This window comes from Erpetoichthys calabaricus, chromosome 8 (assembly GCF_900747795.2).
Source record: "Erpetoichthys calabaricus chromosome 8, fErpCal1.3, whole genome shotgun sequence".
NCBI classification, from domain to species: domain Eukaryota; kingdom Metazoa; phylum Chordata; class Cladistia; order Polypteriformes; family Polypteridae; genus Erpetoichthys; species Erpetoichthys calabaricus.
In genome coordinates this window covers 197,938,150-197,953,503 of record NC_041401.2, presented here as the reverse complement: position 1 = coordinate 197,953,503, position 15,354 = coordinate 197,938,150, and the positions used below count along the sequence as shown (strand labels likewise).

Below are 15,354 nucleotides of genomic sequence, written 5' to 3'. Positions count from 1 at the left end.
CTCGGTCACAACTAGCGTTCTGATACCAAGGGTGACAAAGGCAGCCCTATGCATGTCCCCTCTAAACACAACATAAATTCACAAATATCTTGAATTCCTCCATTTGCAGAGAAGCTTCAAGTGCGGCAAATGACCAAATGATCGCTGGCTCATTGACTTTGGCTACAGTCAATACAAACATTTTATAACAGAGCCATTTTCATCTTGTGACCAGAGAAGTGCTCGGTATGTAACTGGACCTTATTCATCCCGCTCACAAATCCACAGAATGACAAACTATTTGTTTCCTGGCAGAGACACAACAAGTTAAGAGAGGACTTTTGAAATGTATGAATAAAAGAGAATGTACCATTTCACATTCTTCGGCATGTTTGGCTTGAAAGGGGCACTGAGCAAGTGCAGCAACTTAGACTGGTATGACTGTGACTTTTGACAAATGTCTGACATACTAAATTTACTTGACAATCCGCCCAAACAGTCCTCAGACTCCAGGGAGAAGTCAAAGTACATTTGATGCAGACAATAGTTTAAGTACAAGCACAAATACTGCCACTTGCACTATGAACCTGGCAGCATGGGTAATGACTGCAGTGACTGTGAGTGCATATGCACAAGGACGAGGATCTCAAATGGAAAGCAAGTCTAAAGGCAGCTGCTCTACCCACTGTGCCAATGTGCCACTCGCATCTTAAAACACAAACTACACAAATTCTTCCGTAGTCACTTCTTCCTCGTAATTACAGTATAAGCCCTCAGATGAGGCATCATAAATAAGACAGTAATGATTACTTGGCAAAAGAAAAGTTCAGCTCAGTGAGTCATATCGTTTCAGCCTTTCAGTTCATCCCTTTAAAGACTTTTAATGTGCGCACCTTGTTGTCCTGCTGTTTGTTTTGCTTGTTGTCTTCTCTACAGCTGCCACTATCTCCTCCATCTCCTCCTCCTCCCCCTCCTCCTCCTCCTCCTCCACCTTCATTTCCTCCGCCACCAGTTGGCGCTGCTCCCACGCCTCCAGATTTCACATTGACGCCCTCCATAACTTTGGCCTCATTGCGCTCATTCTCCTTGCCTTCTGTCCTGGAAACCTTGCCCACTGAAGGGACTACGCCCAGCTGGAGCAGACATTCAATGATGTTCAGAGCCACGTCACAGATGCGGGAGCTGATATCATGGGTCAGTACAGCATAGACTGCTCTTAGGATCGCCTGCAAGACAAAAAGCCTTCTTCACCTGTGTTATAAATGAATGTGTATTGAAATGTCTAAAGATACATTCACATTTTGCGAGATGTTTTTTGTGTTATATTGTGTGTTCAACATGGCATTTCAAATGGGCCATGCCGTAGAAGAATAAAAAATATGTACTGTATATAATGTATGATTTTCATACAAAGCCCAACACTTTCCATATCTGTACATCCGCACAGAAGGCAGGTTACCAGCCGGCGTGTGCCTCACACATCAGCATCTCAGCCACCAGAGGGCACCACAGTACAAGCCACTCATCTGAAACTAATGGTGGATTCAAGGAAGAACACTTACAGTCAGATCAAGCATCCCGTTCTTGAGGATGAAATTGTTTGTACCCTCAATGCTCTCTGCGTCTTCTTGGCAGCTATAGTTGATGCAGGAGTCAGTGAGGCTGCGCGGCAGGTTGGAGCAGGCAAGGGGCTCGATGGGCATCTCAGGGACTGGTACCGGGTTACAAAGTTTCTTCATGTGCTCGGTGAAGAAGTCAGCATAGCCAACATTGAAGGAGGCCACTGTGGTATTGAAAGTTGCCACAGTAATTGTGGAAATCTGGGATCGCACTGTAGAAACACATCCAGAGGGAAACGTCAGCTGGTCAGTTGGCTCATTTTGTTTCTGAACAACAGACATCCTATTCATTTATATCATAACATTTATATTAGGTACATAAAAAAATGACACCTCTTTAAAAGTGCTTTGTAAGTGTGATCTCAGTAAATAAGATTGGCATAAAGACCGTTAACTGAAAACTGCTCAAGACGAGACTGTGTCAGCGGACGACTCGGACTGAGAGAAGAGAAAAACTGCAGGTGACCCATTCCAAGTGGCCAAGTCGCCCAAATCAACCGAGAGCTGGGCTGGCGGTTAAGCACAAAGTAAAAGGCATGTAGAAACATCTAAAGCGGAGGGGACCTGTGAGTGGAGATGGGTGCCGTCAATCTTTCCCCTACACTGCGTATTTCAAGGCCGGGATACTGGAAGTCACACATGTAAAATAGCAGGATTCTGCAACAAATAAAGGAACATACATGTAGCTCCGGTGGCACTGTTTTTAAAAATAAAAATGTTAGTCATATAGCACCTCTCACTTCACACAACAAGTCAGAAACTAATAATAATATCAGAACAGAACAAACACTACGGACAGACCTTAGCTTTAAAAGAAGACAGTGAAGAGCAGTTGCACACACACTAAGGTAAGGAAAGCCAGATGTGAATATCTGGTCGGCAGAATGATTAGCTGCCCAAGAGCAGAGGAGCGAAGGGCACGTGGAGGAATCTACCAATGAGGCAGACTGGCAGCCAGAGCACATGGTAGAGGACAGAGGTGACATGTTCTGTTCACCTGCCGTGCACGAGGACTCTAGTGGCCGAGTCTGGCTATACTGCAGTCTACTGTGTGTCTTCACAGGAAGGCCAATAGTCAAGACGAGACGTCATGAAAGCATGCCCAAGTATTTCAGCGTCTCTCCTGTTAAGGAATGGGCGTATTATGGGATATTGTGAGGGTGGTAATGAGTATTTTTGATAGGTGAGCTTGTATGAGGCTGAAAGGTAAGTGATGAATCGAAAAGGGCACATAAACTACACACAACTCGTGAACTAACACACCAGTAATGTTAAGGATGAAGTCTGAAATCTTGTTGACTTGTTTCACACAACACATTGCTAGAGATCACCAACAACTCAAATATCACGCACGGGGCATGATTTGACTAATAACTGCCCATTAACTCTATCATAAAAAAATGAATTTGGCCATACACACCTGTGCACTCTGATTCTAAACCCACTATACAAAATGTGAAAAATCCAAAACTGATAAGGAGCTGAAAATCAGAAGCACGCCATGTGGGCACAGCAGACCATGTAGGCCTCATTCAACAGACCCATAGACTGAGAAAGGCGCAGTCAGGGGGTCACAGGATCTCTAAGTCAGTTAAGAGTCACTGTATCCCTCACTTTAGGATTTGCACCTCACCACGGAAGCTCATAAGTGGCTGGAAATCAGAAGATCACGCAGACTTGAATGTAATCCAATGCTTGTGATATGGAGCATTATCTTGTAACTATTAGCCAATGTGGCAACAACATATGGCCACAAACTGTGCTCTTCAGATGTTCACCCACATGTTAAGAACCTCTTGTGTTTCAAAAAAGCTCTGCTAGGCCAACACACCACCAAATGTATTTATCTATCCAGGAAATGTTTCTCCTGCTTGCCATTCTGGTTCAGTCCCAATGTTCCGTTGTACGTGTGAGTCACTGGGCTGTTCTTATGCTGTTACATACCATCTGGGCAGGGCAGTGGGTTGTGTATTGTGATGCACCCCTCTGCATGCCACTGCCTCCCTGTGTCTGGTGTGTCAACCTGCACAATGCTCACCTTCTAGTGTTGCTGCCTCTCACTTCAGTCCACAGTTTGGGGTCGTAGGGAAGCAGTCAGTAGGATATTGTTAGGATTTGGACTAATTCTTACCATACCTACCGCCTAAGCCTGCATATCCATACCTTCTTTGACAGTGTTTTCCCCGTGACTGTTGGAGTGGTCTGGTATGTCACTCAGGAGGGTGTGATGGGAATGAGAGTGTTTAGCACTCAGGCTGTCCATTTCTGTATTGGTGTCAGTGCTGCCTCTGCGAGTGAACTTGCCTGTTGGTAGAAAATAAATGTGAAGGTTTAGACATGCGAGGCTAACTCTGACTTCACCAAGAGTACTCTGACATTCACAGATAGGCCACGCCATGCTGTGAACCTTACAGTGTTCAGCGCTCCACTTTCCATCCTGAGGACAGGACTTACTGAATTACATTACAAAGGTACATCTGTTTGCAAGACATCATCTACACACACAAGACTGCTTGGACTCCGTTGTCTGAAGGACAAACTGACATTCAGGAAACAGGCAAAATATGTCTTCTCACCCAGGATGGTGGTTTGCCACCCCCCTCGCTCCAGCCCACGACGTTCATCTGCAATTCCAGAGAAACTTCCAAAGGAGAACGTGCTACGGGTTGGTGACACATCTAAATGGTCTTCGTGTAAAAGAAATGGGACTCCCATGCGGCGCTGGCGCTTCTTCCCAGGGTGATGGAAGGGGATAGAACCTTTCCGTTCACGGTCCTCCTTGCGGCTCTTAAACTGAGAAGGGTAAAAGAGTTTTACGGTTTCACACTTTCAGCACACAGGTTCAAGAGTAATAAAAATGGGTAAAAACGCTTGTGCGAGTTTACACTTCTGCTAGACATGCTGCGTTAGTGACCACAGGCCTATGTGACAGCGGGAACGACTGAAGATGGCAGGAGACGTTTGTTTTCTGCCCCCAGAGGTTGTTTCCTTGGTTTTACAATGCCATTACTCACCTTTTTGAAGATGTTCATGCCCAGATCGGTGGACAGGTCCGGAACGGCCGGTCTCCGCAGATTTGTCATGGAAACCTTAGTGAAGGTTTCTGTACTCAGGGACTTTTCCTCTTCATTGCATTTTAGCGTCATGTCCTTCATATATGAAAGAGAGAAAGCATTTTATTGCTTGTGGGACACTTTATTGTCTATGATAAAGTTCTTAGCCTTCAAGTCAATTCCTTCAATAATGCTTTATAAGCACAAAGATACAGAAACTAACAAGCACGCTGCCAAAGCATACATTCTACTGAACCACAAATAAACGTAGCATGTGACACTTAACAGATAACACAAAGGCACAAGAATATACAAAAGAGAAATTGTACTGATTTTACTGTGATGAAGAAAAGTTAGATAATGTTTCTATGAGGCATACAATGTGCAGCTACACTGAGCACTTGTGTGTGTGTGTGTGTGTGTCAGGTAACATGCACAATAACTACTGTACTTTAATATAACATTTCATTTTGGAAAAAGAACTTTCTCAAGATGGGAGAATGGATAGTTTATACAAAATTAGAATTCATTTTAAAATGCAAGGCCTGGGGTCATGCAGGAGCCTGTGGAGATATTCTTTTACAATGGTCACTTTATTCTGGAAGTGACCCGTAGCTGCAGAAGCAACTCTTAGCCATGGATCTGAAAAGGTCTGTTAGGAGGGAGAGTGGCCTGATGTGTGTGTGTGTGTGTGTGTAGAGGGGTACACAGGCCTGCAGCCTGCTGGGTTAGGCCCAAGGACTGCTGCTGCTTACAGGTGGTTTAGTCAACAACGCTGTTTTGCATTTGGGTGGATATCATCAACGAGGAGCACAGCTCCAATGTGAATGGATTTCATTAAAAATGTGGGCAATGAACAATGTCACTTAGCAATTCTCTTCTTATAGACTTGTAAAGGACAAAAGCATTGGCTGGCATTGCCCATCATCTGAACGTAAGTGGCGTAATGCAATATGAACACAAGTCTAGGCTGCACATGCAGGTGATCAATGGCTCAATTTCCACAACACACTCTTAAATTACAAAGCAACGCAAAGTCACGTGGAAGATGGCGGTAGACTATAAAATAAATACCTGGGTCTTATGTGTGTTCACCAGAGATGGCGTGGCAGCCACCATTGAACTGCTGCGAGGTCTTGGCAGTTGTGTGGGCAGCTGCTCTGTTACTCTCTCAGGTTTCTCCTCCAGAATCTGGCGCAGTCTTTGGAGATAATACATCAATGCCCAATGAATGCCTTCCTCAGACCAATGCGGATGCAGAAGGCAGCGAAGGACAGCCACATCAAAGTAGGTGCCATAGCGAGACCTCTGAGACGGTGTGACCAAGGGGGATGCTCTGGGCAGGAGGAGAAAAATATGACAGCCAGTGATCAGAATCAGCAGGTGCCGCTCTGCGTGAGCAACAGCACTGGACGGGCTAACATGAAGCACAAATGTGAAGTGCAGAGCCCGTCTTCAATGCTACTTTCAGAACAAATAAGACAACATGACGACAAGCACGGGTAACCTGCTCCATAAGAACCACAGGGACACTTCTCTCAGGACGGATTGCTAAACTAGGAAGCTCAGCATTTAGAAAGACGCATAAAGGTTTGAACATGTGAAATTAAAAGGATGTGCAGACAGCTCGCAGCGGAATATTTGTCATGTTCTACTGCAGACGCTCAGAGTTTCAGGTGGCATTACGCCAGGCAATTAAAACACAAAGCTGCTGCGCTGGTAGTTGGCAGGCAGTGCCAGAGGGCAGATGCTGTGTCAGAGCAGTGGTGAGACAGAGGGAGGGTGGCTGGGTGACTGCACAAACACCCTCGGCCTGCAAATCGCTTTTGCTGCAGTCCCGTGTCCATGGCAACACTGTCCAGGATGCCTTTCTCTGCAAGCGTTCAGTCTGCATCTGCTACGTCACCAGTGCTGCTGGAGCGACCGCAGTGCAATACAAATCATGGCATTAGTCCTGGCGATGACTTTACTAGAAACGAATTCTGACCTCAGTGGGACATCCTGGCAAGTCTGCTGCTTTGACATTGTATCAGGGATCACGGGATTAAACACATTACGATATTCTTCTTCTTCTTCTTTCAGCTGCTCCTGTTAGGGGTCGCCACAGCGGATCATCTTCTTCCATATCTTCCTGTCCTCGTCATCTCACTCTGTCACACCCATCACCTGCATGTCCTCTCATACCACATCCATAACCCTCCTCTTAGGCCTTCCTCTTCTCCTCTTACCTGGCAGGTTGATCCTTAAAACCCAAATGCCCCTCATCTCTCCTCTGCACATGTCCAAACCAGCGCAATCTCACCTCTCTGACTTTGTCTCCTAACCGTCCCACCTGAGCTGACCCTCTAACGTCCTCATTTCTAATCCTGTCCATCCTCATCACACCCAATGCAAATCTTAGCATCCTTAACTCTGCCACCTCCAGCTCTGTCTCCTATTAAATACCTTATTTATTGAAGTCATTTGTGTTATCGTGCTTTACACACTTAAATACAGTGTATTATATTGATTCAGTCCAGCACTATCTGGAAATATCATGAAAACAGAGCTGACTTGAATGACATTAATGTTAGCTTCACGTAGACATCATCGAGAAATCAGGATGGTAGGCTAAAGTGACGTTCTGTCTCACAGGCTCTGATGCTCAGACACACTTTATTTTACACCGTGCCTCTCTGCAATGGGCTGCGCCATCCTAAGTCTCCTTACTGCTATAATTATTTCCATAAATTGAATTCATAGTTGCCTTGTTGGCAGGTTAAACATCAATTTAAAAGAGGGGGTCAGAGGCAGAGCCCTGTGGTTTAAAGTTCAGTGCCCTGGCCATGAATGGTAAATACCAGCACAAGATGTCACGTCTTTCATAGACTATCACCAACTTATTTTGGTAAAAAGGACGAGACATTGTACTTAATTTGATTTATCTGCTGTAAATCAAAAACATATCTAGGTTGGCAAGCAGAACTATTTTATCCCAGAAGGAAATTTGTTTAGACATATTGTATATCTGGCAAACAGAACAGAAAAGCTGTATAAATAAACCAAGTTTGCTGCCTTCATAGCTGTTCAATATTTTAGCCTCCTTTCTGTGACTGACGAGAGTCTGTGCATCACGAGATGTCATGCAAAGAGGGGAAGGAGCTGAACTGACTGTGTGGGCTTCCTATCACAAGACCCAAAATAAGGCCCACCAGTCAAAAGTGGTGTCTCCGGTAAGAGAAAGGAAAAGAGTAACTCGGGATGAGTGGCTGGAGGCAGACTGCAGAGGCACAGCAGGGCCAAACCTTCAGGCTGAAGTACCCACGGGGGTCTGTCTGAGGAGGCACCCGACTCCCAAAAGGCGTATTACTGGCAGCTTTGTGTGAGGTACGTATGTCAGACTGAGAGCTGACCATCACAAACCACTGGTGGAGGAAAAAAAGATGAAAGTGGAGAAGAACAACCCAAGGTGACCTGACCTGTTCTGGCCCTCAGTGCTTCAGATGTGTGTCATAAGGCCGAATGTCTGCGGTTTGCACCTTAATTAACAGGCCGTGTTCATTTCTGCACCAGTAATCTTGTGAATTGGTGTTCAGGGTCCAAAGTGCTACCAAGAGACAACTCTGCGACTTGGTCATGCAACACTATGCTGTGCAAAAATATTCTCCACTCTCACAAGATTTTCTTGGCACAAAAGAATAACATTTTACTCCTTGAGCAGTAAAGTCTCCAACTTAACAGCCTGCAATGTCCAAAAAACAGAACATTCTGAAGCATCAGTCACTGTAAGTCTTCACAGCCCTGGCACCCTGACATGTCCCGCAGCAACAAGATGGCAGGATCTGACTTGGCACAGGCGTCGTTTTTATACATTTGGCTTCAGAAAACTAACATTTATGATCTAATTTTAGTCATGCCTGGATGGAAGAATCCACATTAGAAGTCAAGTTGAAAGGAAGCCCTAATTCCAGTTGGGTCTGCTGACTGAACCCAGTGTGCCAGTGGACTCGTAGAGAGAGATGTCAACCAGAACTTTCCAAGATAGTACAGTATATACTGCAGCACCTCTCCACACTGACCTCTAGGCCATGGTGCTTTACGTTACACTGCTGCACAGCTGTTTCCACATTGCGAATATGTACAAACTGGCACATGAAGTGGCATGCAGCATGGCATTGGTGAGGTGCCTTTCAGAACACAATACCAGCTGCAGTGTGACCTTTTCTCTACTTCTACACTGGGATAACTGGAAGTTGAGAAGACCTGCTCGGGAACACACTGGGAGTCAGTGGGGGGCACTGATGTGGCAGCTGTGATGTGGCTTTTCACAGCAGATGCTGTCATAAAGTATTTTGCTGTCTTGCCTGTGCCTGTGAAGGAGCTCGACCAGGGGGTCATTTGTCGGGCGTGAGTTAATCTAACAGGACAGCCTGCATTGGATCACACACTCGACGTATCCGTATGTAACGGCCCAAACAGAGAGGAGAGAGAATTTGTATCTTTGGTGTTTTCTGGGTCACTGCATTAATCCCTGAAAGTAAACAAATCTCATTGTGGTGCCCGAAAAAGAGAAAAGCAGAAGAAATACAGAAATCCCAACTCACACACACACACAGCTCAGGTCTCTTTATATTTTCTTGCCAGGCCACATGGTTGCTAGGGGTGTCTCTTCTTTATTCTGTTAGAAGCTCCAAGTGCAGCCGCAAATGGCAGTGACACGACAAAGAGATGACATTTCTGTGATGAGGGTCCAGGGGCTCAGTTATACATAACTGTTTGCTAGTTATGTGAAGCCCAGACTCCACACTTCACAGTCTGGTCACCAGATATGCAACCAAAGAATCACACAGGAAATGCCATTACAGTATAATGGGAGCAAAATGCACGTTCTTCACAGCTGGGCCTTCTACAGTGAAATGCAGCCATCACGTGCCACCTTTCTCTTTACCTTCCACTGGCCACAGCAGCCAGCCAGCCCCATGAGAGCTGTGCCTCAGCCAACTTCGTTTTGCATAAATATCTAAGAAGATTGTGGACTTGAACAGCAAAAGGCCCCCTGGCATCCTGAATCACTGCAATTTAGACTACGGCCCTGAAATGAATCTCTGCCATGAACTGTGCAGACAGAAAAGTGGGCTGTGTAAGAGCTGAGAGCACAGGCTGAAATGCTTAATTTCATTACTTCTGCCTAATTACTGCACATGATCTCTAGCAGGCACTGGGGACGTTACAAGGAATGTCATCTGTCGCTTTACTCCTTCACTCCTTCTCCAGCAGTAAATGTTAGATTCTAAATACTGAAAAATGTGCTTGAAGAAAAAAATCATTCATTATAAATGACGACTGAGGAGGTAATGCACTTCCAAACTCGGACCAACAAAGTATGAATACATCTCTAAAACATCATAAATCATTTGGATAAAAGCTTTAGACATTCGCAAATGAAACGTGACTGCAGTACCAGGCGAAACAATCCACAAGAAGAGGCCACTAAAACACTTGGGTCACGGCACACCGCTGCTTACCTTTTCTGAGCAGCCAGTTTTTCCTTGGAGGTCTGGGAAGGCCCACTCCCCTCCATGGAGTTGCCACGGTGACAGGTCTGCACACTGGCGCTGGGTAGTAACGAGTCTGACTGTGAGGTCTCGCAGACCACCTGGAAACCCTTGGTAAACATAGGAGGTCACAAATTAGTGCAAAGGAGCAGAGAAAAAAATGCAAAAAACAAAATTTAAAAGGTGAAAGAGGAGAAGATCGGCTAAATGAACATTGTACTTAAATGATCTTGTACTCCTTTTCTGCTATTTTTGATATCTTCTGCGTATTAAATATTGCTATGCTGGATGTCATATTATTCTAGGCCAAGCCTTTTGATAACGTCAGTTCATTATCTCCCTGCTTATATGTGAATCGACTTACCGCTTCACAGCCGCCATGCAAGGCCTGAGCCCATCATAACCTTTACCCAATGTGTGATGTGATACATCAGGCCAAGGAAAGAAATCCTCGCAGTGTGACTCTGATTACACAAATCCCCACACTTTTATTTGATAGAAGCTAAGAATCCTACTCTTCTAAAACCAGATACACACTTTTTGGCATTTGAATCTCATGGGTGGCAAAATAAAAAGAAAACTAAAATGCCCAGCAAACATGCCCAGATCACAAGCCCATGCTCATCCCGCTGCCTCCTCTTTTTATTTATGGATAAGTTGCTGCTACTCACTTGAGGTGTTTGGAGTTTATTTTTATAGTGTGATTTATGAATTGTGCGGCTTTGCCATCTTCCCTTTTCCAGGGTTCTCCAGCTCTGGTCTTGGGAGGGCAACACTGGCCGCAGGTTTTCATTCTGACCCATTTCTTAGCTAGTATTAAGTTTTTGCTGTTAGTTAACGCTTACATAAATTTAAATGTACTTGGTAATTAAGACTCAGACGCCTTAATTGTTTCTTTTCCTTTAATCAGTAGCCAAACAATAAGGAGATAATAATGAGCCAACATCTGACCAGCTAACCTGTACCTGTCATAAAAGATCTGAAGATAAGGAAAAGTGAAGGTCTGAGTGATGCTGACTGTGATCTTTAAAAGAAAATCAACAGTTTTGGAAATGGCAGAATAATCATAAATAATAATAATAATAATACTACATTTTACTTGTTTAGCCCCTTTCCCATGCTCAAGAGTGAGAGCAGACACAGGCCACGGAATTAAAAAAACGGGTTTGATTAACAGCAAGAATTGGCTTCTAAGTAAGAAACATGATGGAGTGGAATTGGTAGGAATCTGAAGCCCCAACTCTGCTGCTCACCTGTTGGCCGCCTTTTTAGGAAAACAGAAGCAGGACCGAGTTTGTAAAAAATAAGGCAATTAAAATGAAGGGAAAAGAAGTCCATTAAGAGCAGACATTGGTCACTAGTTACGAAAGCTGCAGCTTCTGTAGCCCTGCAGGGTCAGAGTTGGACACCCCGGTTTAGACGAGTCCAACTCAGGCATATCAGTATTTCATCAGAGAGTTGCAGAGACTCCCATTTTAAACTTAGACACTGGTAATAGTGCTTACTGGTTTGATATTCCATTTGAAATGACCGAAGTGCAAACATATAAAACATTCTTCATTTCCGATGTTTTCCAGGTTATTCATTTTGATGTACCCTACTTGTTCATTCTTTTACTACACTGACATCACGTGCGGATGTTCTCTGCATTGCAGTTTGGTATTACACACTGCGCTGTGTGACAACATGCCACAACACTCACATGCTTGACTTTTCACTCTTACATGCTATACAGAAATGACTACAGAAAAGAAAATCATAGAAAAGCTATTCAAATAAAACAAATTAGAAATAAAGATCAAGTGAGATTTCTTAAGGTTAACATTTTCCTGTACTACAGGAAGTTTAGCGCCGAGCCTGTGATTAGTCGGGTGGCTTCATAAGGAAACAGCGGAGCGTGGAAATCCTGCCTTGTGCTCACTCCTGCTGGAAACAGACGGTGGCTGGAGGGGCTGCATGTGACCCCCGGCTCTACACCCACATTATCCAAAGTCAAACATTTGCTGTAAATACCCACCGTGCAGCCCGGGTTAGACGCCTCACAGGAGTCTTTCTGCGGATTGTTCAGGGAGTTCCTCTTCGCTGAAAGTAACGTGTGTCAGAAAAGAAAAAACAGCTGAGTGTTCCAAACGAAACAGAGACATCTCGTTTACTGTTGTCATTTTAACTTTTACAGTCACAAGACAGGAATGTGTCCCCACCGTCGATTCCACAAAGAGATTTATTAATAATGCTAAATCCTATATGGATCATACAGTTAAAGTCACACGTTCTGGAAATTCAAAGTTATTCCATTTTATATTGTGCATTTGGTTAAATTGCAAACAACTTATGGCAAATTGTGTTTTAGGTTTATATTGGTATATTACCAGACACTGCTGCACCTTTCTGTGCCTTTCCTTTGGCATTAAAAAGATTTCTATCACCATCATCCTTGTAGCACATTTTAGTGCCAACTTTGATAAACTGCTTTTCAAAGAAATTAAAACTACAGTAAAATAAACTACTTTCTTTACTTGTAAAGCATTTTACACATTGCCTAACATCACAAAGTGTTCTTCAAGGAAAATATATTTTCATTAAAGTGGATCACATATACTGTTTTATACGTATACTGTGTGTCTGGATATATAACATTCATTATATACGTTTAATGTATACAAATCAAAGACTGTGCACTATTATGTGTTGGTTTATCATTCCCATCAAAATGTAATAACATTTTAAAGACACTTAAGGTGGTGCTGTTCACCTGTTACAATGTTTCTGATTGGCTTGATGAGTGCTGTAAAAGCAGGAACCTCAGGCTGTCTGTGCTCCCACATTGGCTGCCAAATGACAAGGCCACTGGCCAATCGGAATGTGAGATCTGACTCCTAAAGAAACAAAACACACGCACACATATGAATAACGCATATGGGTCTGCTATTACTCGGGCTGAAAAAGCAGTCATTTTACACTGATCACGTACTGCTCAGCAGCAAGGAAGAGTGAACAGGGTAGACAACTTACCTTAATTCTATTAACCAGTGGGGCAAACAAGAATACAAATAGTTCAACAGTGGCCATGGACTTGTGAAACATCTTCTGTTTGGCTTGCTCATCATCTTCTGCAGAACTACCATGCAGGCCCTGTCCAGAAGATCCCTGGTTTTCCAACTGGTGTATGAAAGCACTGCTGCTTTCTGACCAGCTTGAATCTCGACCTCCAAAACTGGCCTCATGATTACACTCCTGAGCTGCATCTAGCAGCATCCAGTGCAGGGTATGCAGAAGTTTGGTCTCTGCTACGCCAAGTTTGTCTTGATGTCCTGTAGATAGATAGATAGATAGATAGATAGATAGATAGATAGATAGATAGATAGATAGATAGATAGATAGATAGATAGATAGATAGATAGATAGATAGATAGGACAGACAGTTAGATCACTCATTCGTTGACTATCCACAGACACACGCACAGAGACAGAATCACAGCATGCACATTCCACACAGGACTTGAACAAAACATCATGCAGGTGGAAGTCAGGTGTGCTAACTGCTGCACTGCTATGCCGCCCTTCCATGGGTGCTGTTTGGGAATACACAATAGGAGTTACACAGCATGGCAAGTCTCCTTGAATTCACTCAAAAAGAAGGCATCTTAGCCAAATTCCACAAATAAACTTCACAAAATACATTATTTTAAAATAACTAGTAATTAAATATAAGTGAGATATTTTCATATTCTTTCCAGCTTTTTATGTTTAAATATTTTAAGCAAACTTCAAAAAAGCAGCTACTTAATGATGAATATAATTAAAATATATTGACTATTTCTATTCCTCACTAAGAAAAATCCAATCTACATGGCATACATTAAGGATCGGATGATTGGAACTCTAAACTGAATGTCAGCGTGGAACACTGGGCCCCACAAGGGACTGGCACCCCATCCTGGGTTGTTTCCTGAATTGAACTCAGTGCTGATGGGATAGGTTCCTGAAAATCTGTATTTGAATTATTATGTTAAGCAAAAACACTCGTAAACGAATGCATTAATTGTAAAATAATTCATCTGTAAAGTGAATTAAATAAATGTCTAATTATAATTACACTTTCTATTTCAAAAATTACAATATGTTAAAGAACACAAATCTTTCATGGATAATTATGTATTCCTATCATGTGTTAAATCTCAATTGCTAAGCCAAGTCTGAGTTGCTCTGAGCTGATGGTAACAGCATTTGGTGTACAGTGGCACTCACTATCTTGGGGTGGGTGCCCATCGATTACTGGGTTCACTCCTGCACACTCCACACACACACACACACACACACACACACAGACAGACAGACAGTGCCAGTTCTTTTAGCGCTTTGAGTACTGAGAAAAGCGCTATATAAATGTAATGAATTATTATTATTATTATTAGTCCTGGCTGGTTAATGTAACACTGGGCTCTGGTGCTGTCTTCACCACTGCACTACCCACCCTATTTATGGTCATTTATAGTATTAGGGTCTTGTACCGTGTTAGCCATTATGAATGTAGAGAAAAGCCAAGCAAAATGACCCCTTTTATTGGCTAACTAAAAAGATTACAATACACAAGCTTTCGAGGCGACTCAGGCCACTTCTTCAGGCAAGATGTAAAGGGGCCTGAGTCACCTCGAAAGCTTGCATAGTGTAATCTTTTTAGTTAGCCAATAAAAGGTGTCATTTTGCTTGGTCATTTATAGTAAGCCTTCGCCACCATGTTGTTCAATGGGACCAGCCACCTACCACAGACATTAATCGTCAGGACTATTCTAGAACATTAAAACACAAGCTGTATAATAACATGCATGGAATGATATTACTGCCATCTAATCATTAACAAACAGAAACAAATTAATATGTAAGCCTTGCCCCAAGTCTTCTTTAATTTACCCAGCTTGTTGCGATTCGACAGTAGGATAGATGTACATTGCAGTACATGTGGCAGAGCAGCCTGGACAAGTTCCCATCGGGAAATACTTTGGATTGCTTCAGACAATGAGGGGGAAAGACCATGAAGCTTGTTTTCCACCAGGACTCTCTCAAAAGACTACAGTGGGAAAAAGAAAATAAAGAAATACACACAAACACAAGTGCTGCAGAATCTTTAGATATGATTATCGACTGTATGGCCATTACAGTAATAATCAA

General features: G+C 43.4%; 1 protein-coding gene and 1 long non-coding RNA gene across 16 annotated transcripts in view; one reads left to right on the top strand and one right to left on the bottom strand.

Annotated features, from left to right (window-relative positions):
- Nucleotides 1-15,354, top strand: part of LOC127528966 (uncharacterized) — a 524,038-nt gene that overhangs the window by 341,136 nt on the left and 167,548 nt on the right. The gene's annotated exons all lie outside the window — the stretch shown is intronic.
- The window catches only part of LOC114656453 (protein unc-80 homolog), a 104,317-nt gene that overhangs the window by 87,475 nt on the left and 1,488 nt on the right, over nucleotides 1-15,354 (bottom strand). For all 10 annotated transcript variants that reach the window (XM_051930920.1, XM_051930919.1, XM_028808101.2 and 7 more), the window contains exons 3-13: nucleotides 15,097-15,253; nucleotides 13,198-13,496; nucleotides 12,938-13,061; nucleotides 12,203-12,267; nucleotides 10,156-10,295; nucleotides 5,726-5,987; nucleotides 4,613-4,747; nucleotides 4,175-4,391; nucleotides 3,762-3,902; nucleotides 1,542-1,810; nucleotides 873-1,205 (exon numbers count right to left, since the gene is read on the bottom strand). In XM_051930920.1, coding sequence (XP_051786880.1) covers nucleotides 873-1,205; nucleotides 1,542-1,810; nucleotides 3,762-3,902; nucleotides 4,175-4,391; nucleotides 4,613-4,747; nucleotides 5,726-5,987; nucleotides 10,156-10,295; nucleotides 12,203-12,267; nucleotides 12,938-13,061; nucleotides 13,198-13,496; nucleotides 15,097-15,253 — 2,142 coding nt within the window. The remainder of the gene's footprint in view (nucleotides 1-872; nucleotides 1,206-1,541; nucleotides 1,811-3,761; nucleotides 3,903-4,174; nucleotides 4,392-4,612; nucleotides 4,748-5,725; nucleotides 5,988-10,155; nucleotides 10,296-12,202; nucleotides 12,268-12,937; nucleotides 13,062-13,197; nucleotides 13,497-15,096; nucleotides 15,254-15,354) is intronic.